Raw genomic sequence first — 14,087 nt, 5'->3', positions numbered from 1 at the left:
GAGCCGTCATCTAGAGACAACTGCCCTAAAGCATTTGTGGAAGGATCATACAGGTAGAACGAGTCTAAGGGAATGTTTACCCGGGGCAGACATATCGGTCCAGTATAGGCCAGCTCTGCAGCATGGATTTCTGCTGCCATGTTTGCATTTACCCTTATATTCCATTTATTTTTTCAGGACGAAACATGTCAGGAGTGTAAATAAGAAGGAATGTGCCGAGTCTTTCCATTAGCAGAAAGTATAGGTACAGGAACTTTCACATACATCCGCCTAAGCATAGGTATAGGAACTTTCACATACATTCGCTTATGACTATGTAGCAAAATAAAATGTTTTACACCCCGGTAATAAATCGACGTACTGTCACCGCGCTCACGCAATAAACCCATAAATCATACTTACAGCTTTGCGGTGATAAGTAGCAGCAAGGCAACAAAAGACGATTTCTTCATCTTACTGGTCTGTCCGACCATTGTAAGACCCAGATAAAACAAAGCCGAGCCAGAAAAAGAACTGGCCAGGCCGTCGAGAAAATTCTCCAAGTACATGGGAATCTTCTGACCCAGTGCAAAGTTAAAGGCGATGCCTATGAAGACCATAAATACTATCGGGTTTTGGAAGACGCGGAGGAGAGCCAGTCCCAAAATCTTCATTTTGCCTTGTGAAGCGTTTGGATTTTCTTTCCATTTCTGGATCTCGCAGAAAACGAACCCCAAAGGGTTTAACATCATGAGCGACACGGGTGCCACCAAGTATATGTACTGGAGGTATTTAGGGTACGTGGATTGGTACAAGGCGTCAACTAGAAAACGGAAACAAGAAACAAGAGTCAGAATATCCACCATTAGGAAGGAGGAAACCAAAGATCATTAATATAGGATACATGTCTGCACCAATAGCAAACATCAGGGCCGCCGTGCATATTAAATTATAGGTGGATCCTGCAAATCAGATGGATTTATGCATGTCACCTAAGGGGCATGTGCAGCTAAAAGTGAACAGCCACCATATCTTTCTGTGATAGTCCTAAAGGTGGAACCTGCATCTCTTTCCAGAACAAGTGGAGAAAAAAAAGAAAACAAAAGTCTCAGTTGCTCATATGTGCAAGCAATAGCACCTTAAAGGGAATCTGTCACCATGTCTTTGCTACCCAATATGAAAGCACTGTGATGTGGGGACAGAGACCCAGATTCCAGCGATGTGTTGCTTACTGTAGTTTTCATAAAATCACTTATCAGCAGGAGATTATCACTAGGTACTAGCAAACCTGCTTCCATGTAGACCTCCATATTCATGAGCTTTGTATAACCCTATCCATACCACTGAATGGCAGCATTCTGCCTATGCACAGCGTACACAGAGAGCAGCCAATCAGTGGTGTGGACTGGGTTATACAGAGCTCAGCATTCTCTGCCTCTACATATGCTGTTCTCAAAGAAGCAAAAAGTTGCTGACAGGTTCTTTTTAAAGGTTTCCTACAAAAATTATCACCTCCTTTCTGACAAGGAGGTCTGACCAATGGGACCTTCATTGATCCTGAGAATGCGGCTCTAAAAGTCCCTTCAAAATAGAGCACTGCACTCCGCTACCTGCGCCTGCCCCATAGAGAATGAAAGGAGCAGTGGAGAGTATGCCAGTGGGCTTTTCAGAGCCTTGACCTCGAGAATTGTGGGGGTCCCATAATGCATGACCACGATAATATCACTAAAGTGAGGCAGTTGCTATTCACATGACCTGTGAATCCTTCTGCTGATCTTACCTATGGGATAGCCAAGTGCAAAGTCGTTGCTTTGAGTTGCAAATATAGGGAAGAGTCCAGCTTTTCTAAACCGACTTTCAGGGCTGGCCACCAACAAGGTCAGCACGCAGACGACCAAGAACACGGAGGCTTTGGCGATGAGTATACTGTACAGGAACGACCAGTTGACGTCAGAGAAGTCCAGGACCACCATGTTTTTGAACAAAAGTGCAGGAAGTGCGAAACGGGAAACGTAGTTGCCGAGTCCTTTGGCCTGTGTGGCGGTTATAACGTTGGCTCTACCCGCGATGTAGCCGCACATGATGATGCCGAAGCATTCTAACAGAGCGGGGAACAGTCTGTTGATAGACATGGAGGGAGTGCCATCGGTGGTGTTCGCCAGATCACCTAGTGACCCCGTCATATTGAACGCAGCAGAACGCTTCCACAGCTGCTCAGAGCGGTCCATATTTTTATTTTCTGGGTAGTTTGACTATGCCAATCTTAGCTCCACGCCAGTTTCTCTATAGAGATTCATGGTGACCTAATAGAGAACAAGAAGGGAAATAAAAGAAGTTTAACTTTAAGGGAAAAATTGAAATAATAATAATAAATAATAATGTTATAATTATTAATAAAAAAAAGGTTCATTACTTTCACTTCAGACCCCTATATGCAGTACCGTTCCCTTTTCCTAATTCGTTCACAGAAAGTTATTAATGTGTACTGTATTACAGGTTCAGTGGAGGTGCAGCCCGGACATGTCACCATATCTACAAGCCTGACCCTTCCCTCCATTCCCTAGAAAGCAGAGTCCTAATCGCTGCTTAAAGTGAATAGATCTTCAGGTCATGCTGCACTGATTACAAGAGATGCATATAAGCCATCAAGAGAACCATTAATAGTCGGTACCAGATAGCCCAATCGTCAAGTGGATTGACTAAACAGCCCAAAATGGGACACTTCTCCATACAGCCAAAATCAAAAAAATGGAGTACTACGTCCACAAATTAATGTAACAAAGTATAACTTTAATTAAAATGCATAATAAATACAAAAACATCATCAAAAAATGATCATAATCTACATAAATAAGTAGGTGAGACACAACAGCAAGGGATCAGATATGTGGTGGCTCATGTGTCCCGGCTGAGACAAACAGGGGTATTATAAAGTGCTAGTGCATATAAGATTAAGGAGGAGGAATGCAGAGGTTAGACATCAATGTATACGGACACTAGTCCAATCAGTCCAGGTAAATACCATGCCTCCCAAAGCTAAATCCTCATCCCAAGGTGCTTACCCGTACTGCTGCTCAAACCGGAACACACACCCTCTGCCACCGACGCGCGTTTCGCGTGAGCTTTTTCAAGGTGCGGTGACCACACTGACTGGACTAGTGTCCATACACATTGATGTCTAACCTCTGCATTCCTCCTCCTCAATCTTATATGCACTAGCACTTTATAATACCCCTGTTTGTCTCAGCCGGGACACATGAGCCACCACATATCTGATCCCTTGCTGTTCTGTGTCTCACCTACTTATTTATGTACATTATGATCGTTTTATGATGATGTTTTTGTATTTATTATGCATTTAATTAAAGTTCTCCCTTTTTCAATTATTTTGTGGACGTAGTACTCCATTTTTTTTTATATTTTGACTGATTACGAGAGAATAGCACCGAGGCACGGGATCGCTCTTCTATTTGTTAAAATAGAGTTTTAATTGAAAAAAATATAAATACAAATATTGTGAGCACAGCTAATTGGAGAGGTTAAAAAAAAAAAAGATGCACCAGTCTCAAACTTACCGTATACATAGGGGAAATGTTTATGTGACCCCATACTCAGCGGTGGCCGGCGGTAGGACAGAGTCCCTCTTTAATAACTAGGAGTATTCATTCACCCCTTCTTCTCTTACATGGCACAATATTATATACAATTTTTCTTTTTTTCTTTTATTCTATGCGGGGCACTTTAGTTATGAAAATGAACCTGACAGTAGGATTTACCCCTCAGTGGTATTCTGAGCACTTTTTACCAACCCCCTAATACTGTCTTTAATGATCCCAATGTTGTATCTACCGTAAGCTCTACCCGCTTGTTTACAAACACCCTGACTGCTGGTATCGGACTAGTCCGGGACTGCTGTCAATCATTGATACAGAGAGCTGGCATCACACCCACAGCAGTGCGACCTCGCTCTCCTCCTTCCTGCACACACTGGAACGTCAGTCACACCACTGTGGGCATGATCCCAGCGCACAGTGCCAATGACTGACCGTGGTCTCGGACTAGTCTGCTCCTAGCAGTCAGGGGGGATTTAACATTTTTACACACACAAGTTGCATTTAGGATCATCAAAGCGGTGTTAGGAAGCTGATAAAGTGCTCCTAATCCTCATAGGATTATATCCTGACTTCAGGTTTCTTAAAGGGATATACGAATTGAATTTTTTTTTTAAAGGACATAGACTGATTGAAAATAATTAAAAAAAAATAAAAATAAATGGTACTCTCAGTGACTCCCTACAGCTCCTCTCATTACTTCCCCAGTCCGCTCTGTTCTCTACACCCTAGACACACTAGAAGTGTCTGCTCACCCAGTCTCTGGCCACAGTGGTTTCTTGCCTGAGTGGGATACTTGCTGAGTGGGCATTTTCTGAGTGAGCAGACATGCAACACTGCACAATGTGATCCTTACCAATGCGGATCTCTGGACAGTATACATTTGCATTTATTTAGCACTTTATAACATTCGATTCCTCATAAAATCCAAATTAAGAAAGTAACAAATAACTGGACAAACTGTGCCCAGCATGCGGCACATTGCATGACGGCTGCGTACAGTGATGGGGAACAACTTCTATGTCTGCAGGTGGGTTCGCAGGGATGCGGAGGACAGGCCTCTATAATAAGTCTCATGACATAAGCCGAATCCACGACACCTTGGTGGATCTGTCACATGGCTGACCCCAAAGGCTTAAGATGGGGGTCCTTCCAGTTTAGTCATCATGTCTGTCTGTTTGACAGATGACGCGGTGCAGCGTGCATTACTAACTGGGGGTACAATGCGTACGAGGCAGAACTTGGGCACGCTCAGTAATAACCTGCCGCCATGCTGAGCGAGTGACTACCATCCTCATATGGTAATATAGTGCAAATAAGCCGCGATCCACACTGAGGTCTTGCCAGAAAAAATAGAATTATTCTTACCGTTAATTCGGTTTCTAGGAACCTTCCACGACAGCATATGGAGGTTGTCTCTTTGCCCTAATGGGGAACAGGAAACACAGAGGTTAAAAGGACCTCCCACCTCCCACTTGCCAGTGACTTACAACTGAGACCATTGCACTGGTTTACCTTTAAAATCCCAGAACTAATCCAGGAATATATATCGGGTGGGAAATTAGTGCCGTCGTGGAAGGTTCCTAGAAACCGAATTAACGGTAAGAATAATTCTATTTTCTCTAGTCACCTTCCACGACGGCATATGGAGGAATACCAACTAATTTTGGCACTAGGGAGGGACAACGGCCTGGAGTACTTTGCGGCCGAAGGCTAAGTCCTTGTTGGACAATACATCTAGTCTGTAATGTTTAGAGAAGGTATGGAGTAAAGACCACGTTGCTGCCCTGCAAATCTGCTCCGGAGATGCGCCTGCTCTTTCTGCCCAGGAAACCGAAGTGGATCTTGTTGAATGGGCTTTGATACCTACTGGAGGTAACTTGTTTTGAGCGAGATAGGCTTCCGTAATAGCCTTCTTGATCCATGTAGCGATGGTACTTTTGGCTACTTTTTTCCCTTTGTTTTGTCCTGAGAGATGGACAAACAGGTTATGATCAATTCGGAATGTACTGGTGTGGTCCAAGTATTGTAAAAGAATACGTCGAACATCCAAGGTGTTGAATCTTCTTTCTTCCGAGTTTGTTGGATTGTGGCAAAAGGTTGGTAGAAAAATCTCTTGAGAACGGTGGAAGTCAGAGATAACCTTCGGAAGAAAGGACGGATCAAGACGAAGCACAATTGAATCATCTCTTACCAGGAGATAAGGTTCTCGTGTAGACAAGGCCTGTAATTCACCAATCCTTCTGGCTGAAGTAATGGCAACCAAGAACACGGCTTTATAGGCTAGGTTTTGTGGAGAACAAGATGATAGTGGTTCAAAGGGTGGACCTGTCAGACCCTGCAGAACTATATTGAGATCCCATGGGGGAACTATGACCTGTTTTCTAGGATTCATTCTAGTAGCCGATGTCATGAACCTTTTAATCCAGCGATGACTCGCTAAATCTTGATCAAAGACCGAGCTAAGTGCAGAGACCTGGACCTTGAGGGTACTGGGCCTGAGACCTATTTCCAAGCCTTTTTGCAAAAAGTCCAATATGATGGGTATATTAGGCTTGAGGGGGTCTGGAAGGTTAGGCAGACAGAATGAAGAAAACTTTTTCCAGATCTTGTTGTAGATGGCGTTGGTCACCGGTTTTCTCGATTTTTGTAGGGTAGCTATGACAGGAATTGATAGCCCTTTAGCTCTTAAAACCTGGGTTTCAGCAACCACGCCGCCAAGCTCCACTTCTGAGGGTCTGGGTGGAGAATGGGACCCTGAGAAAGAAGATCGTGCTTTATCGGCAACATTACTGGTCCATCCACTTGTAGTTGGGTAATTAGGTTGAACCAACTCCTTTTGGGCCACAATGGAGCTATCAGGATAGTTGGAGTCCTTTCTAGGCGTATCTTCCGTAGAACCTTGGCAAGGATGGGGATTGGCGGAAAAGCATAAGCTAGATGAAACGGCCAATCTTGGGTTAAGGCATCCAACCCCCTGGGATTGCCTCTCGGGTTCAGGGAAAAAAAGGTTTCGACCTTTGCGTTCTGGTGAGAGGCAAAGAGGTCGACGTCTGGATGACCCCATCTGTGAACTAGCATGCTGAATGTTTGAGGATCCAGGCTCCATTCGCCAGGATGGATTTCCTGGCGGCTTAGGTAGTCTGCCTGAATATTTGTAGTTCCCTTGAGGTGGATTGCCGTCAGGGATAGTAAGTGCTTTTCGGCCCAAGAAAAGATTCGAGCGGAGATTTTTATTAGACTGAGGGTTCTTGTACTGCCCTGGTGCCTGATATGGGCCACCGTGGTCATGTTGTCCGAGTATATCTGTACATGATGACCCGAAATCTGATGCCTTGCCGCTAGTAGAGTCTCTTCCACAGCCTTGAGCTCCCTGAAATTTGATGATTTCTCGGAAATCGATTGGCTCCACTGGCCCTGATAGGGGACATGGTTCACTATGGCTCCCCAGCCTCTCTTGCTGGCATCTGTTTTGATGGTGGTTAGAGGAGACTGAATCCAGCATACTCCTTTCAGAAGGTTCCTGGGCTTCATCCACCATGTTAAAGAGGCTTTCACTCTGCCCGGAGTGTGGATCCTCTTGGCAAGAGTGCCAGGTCGACCATCCCAATTGTGTAGAATGTGGGCTTGCAGAGTCCTTGAGTGAGCTTGAGCCCAAGCCACCGACTGTATGCAGGCTGTCATGGAACCCAACAGCGACATTCCCTCTCGCAGAGTAGGGGGATCTCATTTCTTTGAACTTCCTGATTTTTGTTAGTAGGGGAAGCCTGTGATCGTCCGGGAGGAAGGACATTTGTCTTGCTGAGTCCAGCATTACTCCCAGAAATCTCCTGGTTTTTGCGGGTTGAAGCTGAGATTTTTGTAGGTTCGGAATCCAACCTAGGGATCTCAGAATGTCTAGGGTGGTAGAGACATGTGCTATCAGGGTTATCTCGGTGGAAGCAACTATCAGAAGATCGTCCAGATAGGGCACTATACAGACACCTTGCTTTCGGATAAATGACACTACTTTGGCCATCACCTTGGAGAACACCCTCGGTGCTGATGAAATGCCGAAGGGAAGGACTCCAAACTGATAGTGCTCCACCCGATGATTCCCCTGTATCGCAAACCTGAGATATTTTCTGTGTCTCGGGTGAATAGGGATGTGGAAATACGCATCCTTGAGATCGATGGTAGCCATAAAAGAGTGATGTTCTATCAGAGGAATCGCAGATCTTACGGACTCCATCTTGAACTTGCGATATTTCACGTGCTGGTTCAGACCCTTTAAGTTTATAATAATCCGGACGTCTCCTGAAGGTTTGGGAACCAGGAAGAGTCGGGAGTAGTGTCCCTTTCCCCACTCTGATTGTGGGACTGGGGAAATTACATTTGATCTGATAAGGTCTTTGAGACCTAAGGACAATAGACTGCGATCCCTTGATGATGGAAGGGAAGTGACTTTTAGACCCTGAGGTGGGGGAGAAATTAACTCTATTAACAGGCCGTCTCTGATGACATTGAGAACCCAGTGGGAGCTGGTAATATCCTCCCACTGAACCACATATTTCGAGAGTCTTCCCCCCACCTGGTCGGAGTCATTGTTTGTCCTGCTGGGATTGTTGCTGCTGCTGCTGTTGCGGGACAAAGATATTCTTTCCCCTACCCTTTGCGTAGCTCCACCTGCCGGTTTTTCCTTTGCCTCTTGCTTGAGAGGACTGAGGTTGTGGGCCACGAAAAAAACGTTTCCTAGGCTGTTTTTGCTCAGGGAGCGCCTTCTTTTTGTCGGTGGCTTTATCGAGAATATCGTCTAGGGCAGGACCAAAGACGTAGTCTCCTTTGAAGGGTATGGTGCAGAGCTTAGACTTAGAGGTGATATCCCCACTCCAGAGCTTAAGCCAGAGGGCTCTTCTGGCAGAGTTGGAAAGTACGAGGGATCTGGCGGCGACTCTTACAGATTCCAGAGAAGCGTCCGCCAAATACCCTGTAGCTTTATGCAAAATGGGTAGGGAATCCAATATCTCGCCTCTTGAGGTACCTTGAGATATGTGATTCTCTAATTTTTCAAGCCAGCAGGAGAGAGCTCTTGCCACACAGGTGGAGGCGACGTTAGCCTTAAGGACAGCTGCAGAAGTTTCCCATGATTTTCTGAGGAGACTTTCGATCTTCCTATCCATGGGATCCTTCAATTGAGAAGAATCCTCAAAGGGGAGTGCAGTTCTCTTGGCGACTGTAGCCACTTGCACATCGACCTTGGGAATATCTAATTTAAGGTCATCCTCAAGCAGAAATCTGTGCTTCATTTCTGAAGGGGTACTGAGACGCTTCTCAGGTAGTTCCCATTCCTGATTAATCATACTGATGATATTGGCATGAACTGGGAAGCCCACTCTCTTCTCCGATGAAAGACCACCGAACATCTGATCCTGTATGGACTGCGGTACAGGTTCCTCTTCTAGTCCCATGGTATTACGGACAGCAGAGACTAGATCCTCAATATAGTCTGAGGAAAAGAGGTATTTCCTGACCTCAGCTTTAGGAGATACTGGATCCTCCCAGCCAACAGATGAGGCATGAGAGAGGTCCGAATCAGAGTCAGATTCCACAACCTGAATTTTCCTCTTTTTAGCCGGGGAATGAGGTTGTGGCTGCGGAGATGGAGGTGGGGGTGGAGGTGTAAAGGCTGCCAGAGAAGATTGTACCTCCTGTTTTACTAATGAGCGAATCTCATCCAATAGTGATGGCTGCTCAGCTCTTATTATCTTGTCTGTACATGACTGACAGTTTCTTGTCCCAGTTAGGAGGACATTTAGAGGAACAGATAGGGCACTTCTTTCTATAGGCACCTTTAGGGGCAGGTTTTTCTCCCTGAAATATATAAAGGGAGAGAGGGGTGAGGACTTCTAACCCCTGCTACACTCCTCCCGGATCCCATCCCTGCGAACACTTACAGAGGCAGGGGTGGCGCTGGGCTCCGCAGATACGGGGCATGAAGAACCTTCCATACTGAAGGAGATAGCCTTACCTCAGTGGTGGTTCAGCAGGCTTTTATGGACGCCGTCCAAGCACCTGCTCCAGCGATTAATCCCCCTCCCCCTCCGGAATCCAGGTGAGGGAGCTGTGCGGTCCGACACGCCGGCCCGCGAAACCCGGAAGTACCGGCTTCTGAATGCATGAAGAAACCGGAAGTGACGCGCGAGAGCCGCTGACGTCACTTCCGGAACGCCGAGCCGACAACATGGAGGAGGAGGACGCCGGGCAGCTCCAGGAGGAGCCCGGTCAGGGAACCCCGGCCTGCTTTGCCCTCGTGGGGGCGCGGGAAGGCCGGGAGGGGGTCCCGAGGACCTGCAAGCAGGACGACGGGAGCAGCATGAGGAGGAGGCCAGAGGCGACCATCTGCTGCCCGGCTAAACAGGCAGCGCCTGCAAGGTACCGTAGCCACCGGCCACTACAGCACATGAGGAAACCTCTCCCTGTCCCATGGGGAACAGGAAAGACACTGGCAAGTGGGAGGTGGGAGGTCCTTTTAACCTCTGTGTTTCCTGTTCCCCATTAGGGCAAAGAGACAACCTCCATATGCCGTCGTGGAAGGTGACTAGAGAAAAAAAGTGCTGCCAATAATGCTAGGGCTCTGCAGGAATATGATAAGTCTTACAGTAACGTTATCACTGCCCTACAGACAACACGGCCATCTAGAGAAGATAAAGCCAGACGTGGACAATAATAGAACGGCTCAGACTGCAAAAAATGAGAGACAAAATCTAAAGGAATAAAACGACATGCCGCTGCAATACCCATCCCCCATCATGGGTCCTTATTATCGCCCCTTCCCTGATATGTTTACCTTGCATCATACACCCAAAATAAAAAGGAGTAAAGCGATATCTGCTGAAAAGAGACGTATGGTAAGGACGGAGACCGGAGAGCAGCGTCTCCATGTCATGTGCCTATAGAAAGAATAGTCATGTGAGACAGACTGGATATCATAAGATTAGGGGCCCAGAGGATGTGTGTGCGGGGATGTATTATATCCAATTTCCAGTATTTATACATTGGCAAGGTATTGTGCAACCCTGGCCCCCTGTCGAGCACAGTGGTATCAACAACAGAGTGCAACAGCTTTGTAAGGGTATGTGCACACGTTGCAGATTCGCAGCAGTTTTCCATCCGGTGTACAGTACCATGGAAAACTATGGAAAACAAAATCTGCAGTGCACATGCTGCGGAAAATACCGCGTGGAAACGCTGCAGTTTATTTTCTGCAGCATGTCAATTTTTTGCACGAATCCGCAGGTGTTAAAACGCAGGTGAAATCTGCACAAAAAGGCTGGAAATCCACAGTGTGGATTTTTCAAAAACTGAGCGGACATATCCACAACGTGGGCACATAGCCTTAAAGGAAATCTGTCACCAGGTTTTTACTTCCTAATCGGAGAGCAGACTATCATAGAGACATAGACCCTGATTCCAGCAATGCGTCACTTAGTGGGCGGCTTGCTGTAGTTTTGATAATCTTCTGATGGTAAAAGTGATTTTATTACTACAGGACTAGTAAACCTGCTGCCAGTTAGTCCTCCATATTCATGAGCTCTGTATAACCCCGCCCCCACCACCGATTGGAAGATGAACAGTGAACCCAAAAAGCTGCCAGTCGCTGGTGTGGGCGGGATAATACAGGGCTCAGTATTAGGGTATGTGCACACGTAGAATGGTCCTTTGCAGATTTTTCCGCAACGGATTTCATAAATCCGCAGGGCAAAAACACCGCTTTTTTTTATAGCGGATTTACCGTGTTTTTTGTGCGGATTCCACTGCGGTTTTACACCTGCGGTTTTCTATTATGGAGCAGGTGTAAAACCGCTGCGGATTCCGCACAAAGAATTTACATGCTGCGGAATGTAAACCGCTGCGCTTCCACGCGTTTTTTTCCGCAGCATGAGCACAGCGTTTTCGGTTTCCCATAGGTTTACATTGTACTGTAAACTCATGGGAAACTGCTGCGGACCCGCAGCAATTTCTGCAACGTGTGCACATAGCCTTAGAGAACTGCTAGGTCTGCAGAGAAAACTGATTTTATCAAAACTGCAGCAGGTATGCAACACATCACTGGAATCAGGCCCTCTGCCACTACACATCATACCGCTCTCAGACTCAGGGCTCGCTCCCACTTGCGATTAAATTGGACAAATGTAATCAGATTAAGAATTCATCTGCATTCGTACCAATTTACTCCAATGCTTCTGTTCTCAATGGCATTTTTTTTCTCTGCTCGGATAAAAACACAGCATGCTGTGATTGCATGCCAAATTCGGATCGCACGCACCCAATATAAGTCTATGGGTGTGTGCAAAACATCGCGATATCACCCGAGTGCAGTGTGATTCCAGGCGACGCATGCAATGGAGGAGATGGAGAAATAATTTGTCCGTCTCCTGTGCAGCTGCGATTCCCTGATGTGAGAGATTAGGATGTAATGTTACTCCGGCCTAAGTAACAAACTGTTGGTGACAGATTCCCTTTAAATGTTACATTTTTAAACAATACATTTTTATTGAAGTTTGCATATATGATACAGGAAAAGAAGAAACTTTAGTATTATCATATAGTACACTGCGTCATAACAAGGGGGTAACAGTCCTTCATTTATGTTCTGGTAACTGGCAATAAACTTAAGACGAGTCATATCAAAGGACGAGTGTAACCGACAAAAACACACACAAAAGTGGGGACAAGGGTTAGGGGAGGGGGAAGGGGGCCCGAGAAGAGGTTATAATAAATCCATACCCATTTGGTTAATTTTAATCAGAAGCCTGAGGACTACGGTTAGATAGTCTAAATGTTACATTTTTAAACACAATGACAATTTTTTTGTGATAATCCACTTTAAGGCCATGTGCACACGTTCCGGATTTTTCGCGTTTTTCCAGCGGTTTTCCAGCTGCAAAAACATTTAACAAACACTTACATTAAGCATCCCATCAATTTAATGCATTCCGTAATCTTTGTGCCCATCGTGGAAAAATCGCAGCATGTTCATTAATTTTGCAGATTTGCCGCTATATTATTGCATTGGGAACCTCCGGAAAAATCCGCAAAAAAACGCGAGCGTATTTCCTGCGAAAGTAGTCTGGATTTGCTCAGGAAAATTCTGCAAACTTTTCTGAACGTGTGCACATAGCCTTACCCTTCGTCAGCAGAATGCCAAATGCCAGGGTGAATATGATGCGCAGAATGTGGAGGAGTGCTTCTATCAGCAATGGACTAAGTGGCACCAGTACACCCCAGCTAAACGCAGACTGGACCACTGCTTACTGGTTTAAAGAGAACCTCTCACCAGGTCAATAGTGGCCAGTTTTAGCTCTTATTTAGCCTGGCTCCTTCCTCTGTTTTTTTGTAAATCCACTCTGCTGCTCCAGAGATATGAGCTTTTGCATTTTGTGCAAATTTTTTAAGTTTTCCCAAATCAGTAACTTTCCAATCGCTATGGCCCCCAGTGATCCCAAAATTTAGAGCTCGGATTTTAATGGGACCACTAAAGAGCGTTCGGCTGCGTCAGTGCGCATGATCAACCTCCACTCCATTCAGTAGGGGATCTTTGGGGTATGTGCACACGTTGCAGAAATTGCTGCAGATCTGCAGCAGTTTCCCTTGAGTTTACATTACAATGTAAACCTATGGGAAACAAAAAACGCTGTGCACATGCTGCGGAAAACAATGCGCGGAATCGCAACGGTTTACATTCCGCAGCATGTCACTTCTTTCTGCGGATTCTGCAGCGGTTTTACAGCTGCTCCTATAGAAAACCGCAGTAGTAAAAGAGCAGCGAAATCCGCAGAAAAACCGCGATAAATCTGCAGCGTTTTTGCCGTGCAGATTTATCAAATCCGCTGCGGAAAAATCCGCAGTGGACCATTATACGTGTGCACATACCCTCAGAGACCCAGTTCTCAGCATCGATCTGGGCCCCAGCAGTCGGATTCTCTGGGATTAGGAAGTTATCCGATATCCTGTGTATAGGGGATAACTATAACTTGAGAATACCCCTCTAAATGATTGTGCCAATCGCTTGCTCCCCTTTGGGCACCCATTCACCCATCACCTATGCACCAAGGGGGAAAATAGGTCACAATGCCCATCAGAAGCGTGCATATAGTCATTCTTGTAAAGCCCCAGCCATGGACTGCACAGCATTTGGCCACGTTCACACATTCAGTATTTGGTCGCTATTTACATCAGTATTTGTAAGTCAAAACCAGGAGTGGGTGATAAATACAGAAGTGGTGACGAGTTTCTATTATACTTTTCCGCAGATTGTTCCTCTCCCAATTTTGGATTACAAATATGTATGCGAAATAAGAACAGTGTGAACGTGGCCTAAGAGAATGCGATCAGTAAAAAGGTCATCCTTATAGAATGAGCTACAAATAAATGATACATTTTCTACTACTAAATAAATACATACACAAATTATATATATATATATATATATATATATATATATATATATATACATAC

General features: G+C 45.6%; 1 protein-coding gene across 3 annotated transcripts in view; it reads right to left on the bottom strand.

Moving 5' to 3' along the window:
* GPR155 (G protein-coupled receptor 155) overlaps positions 1 to 14,087 on the bottom strand; it is a 50,360-nt gene that overhangs the window by 35,265 nt on the left and 1,008 nt on the right. For all 3 annotated transcript variants that reach the window (XM_077272665.1, XM_077272667.1, XM_077272666.1), the window contains exons 2-3: positions 1,760 to 2,282; positions 403 to 802 (exon numbers count right to left, since the gene is read on the bottom strand). In XM_077272665.1, coding sequence (XP_077128780.1) covers positions 403 to 802; positions 1,760 to 2,207 — 848 coding nt within the window. In that variant the 5' untranslated portion in view covers positions 2,208 to 2,282. The remainder of the gene's footprint in view (positions 1 to 402; positions 803 to 1,759; positions 2,283 to 14,087) is intronic.

The sequence above is a fragment of the Ranitomeya variabilis genome, chromosome 7 (assembly GCF_051348905.1).
Source record: "Ranitomeya variabilis isolate aRanVar5 chromosome 7, aRanVar5.hap1, whole genome shotgun sequence".
NCBI lineage: Eukaryota > Metazoa > Chordata > Amphibia > Anura > Dendrobatidae > Ranitomeya > Ranitomeya variabilis.
This window is presented reverse-complemented; position numbering and strand designations above follow the sequence as displayed.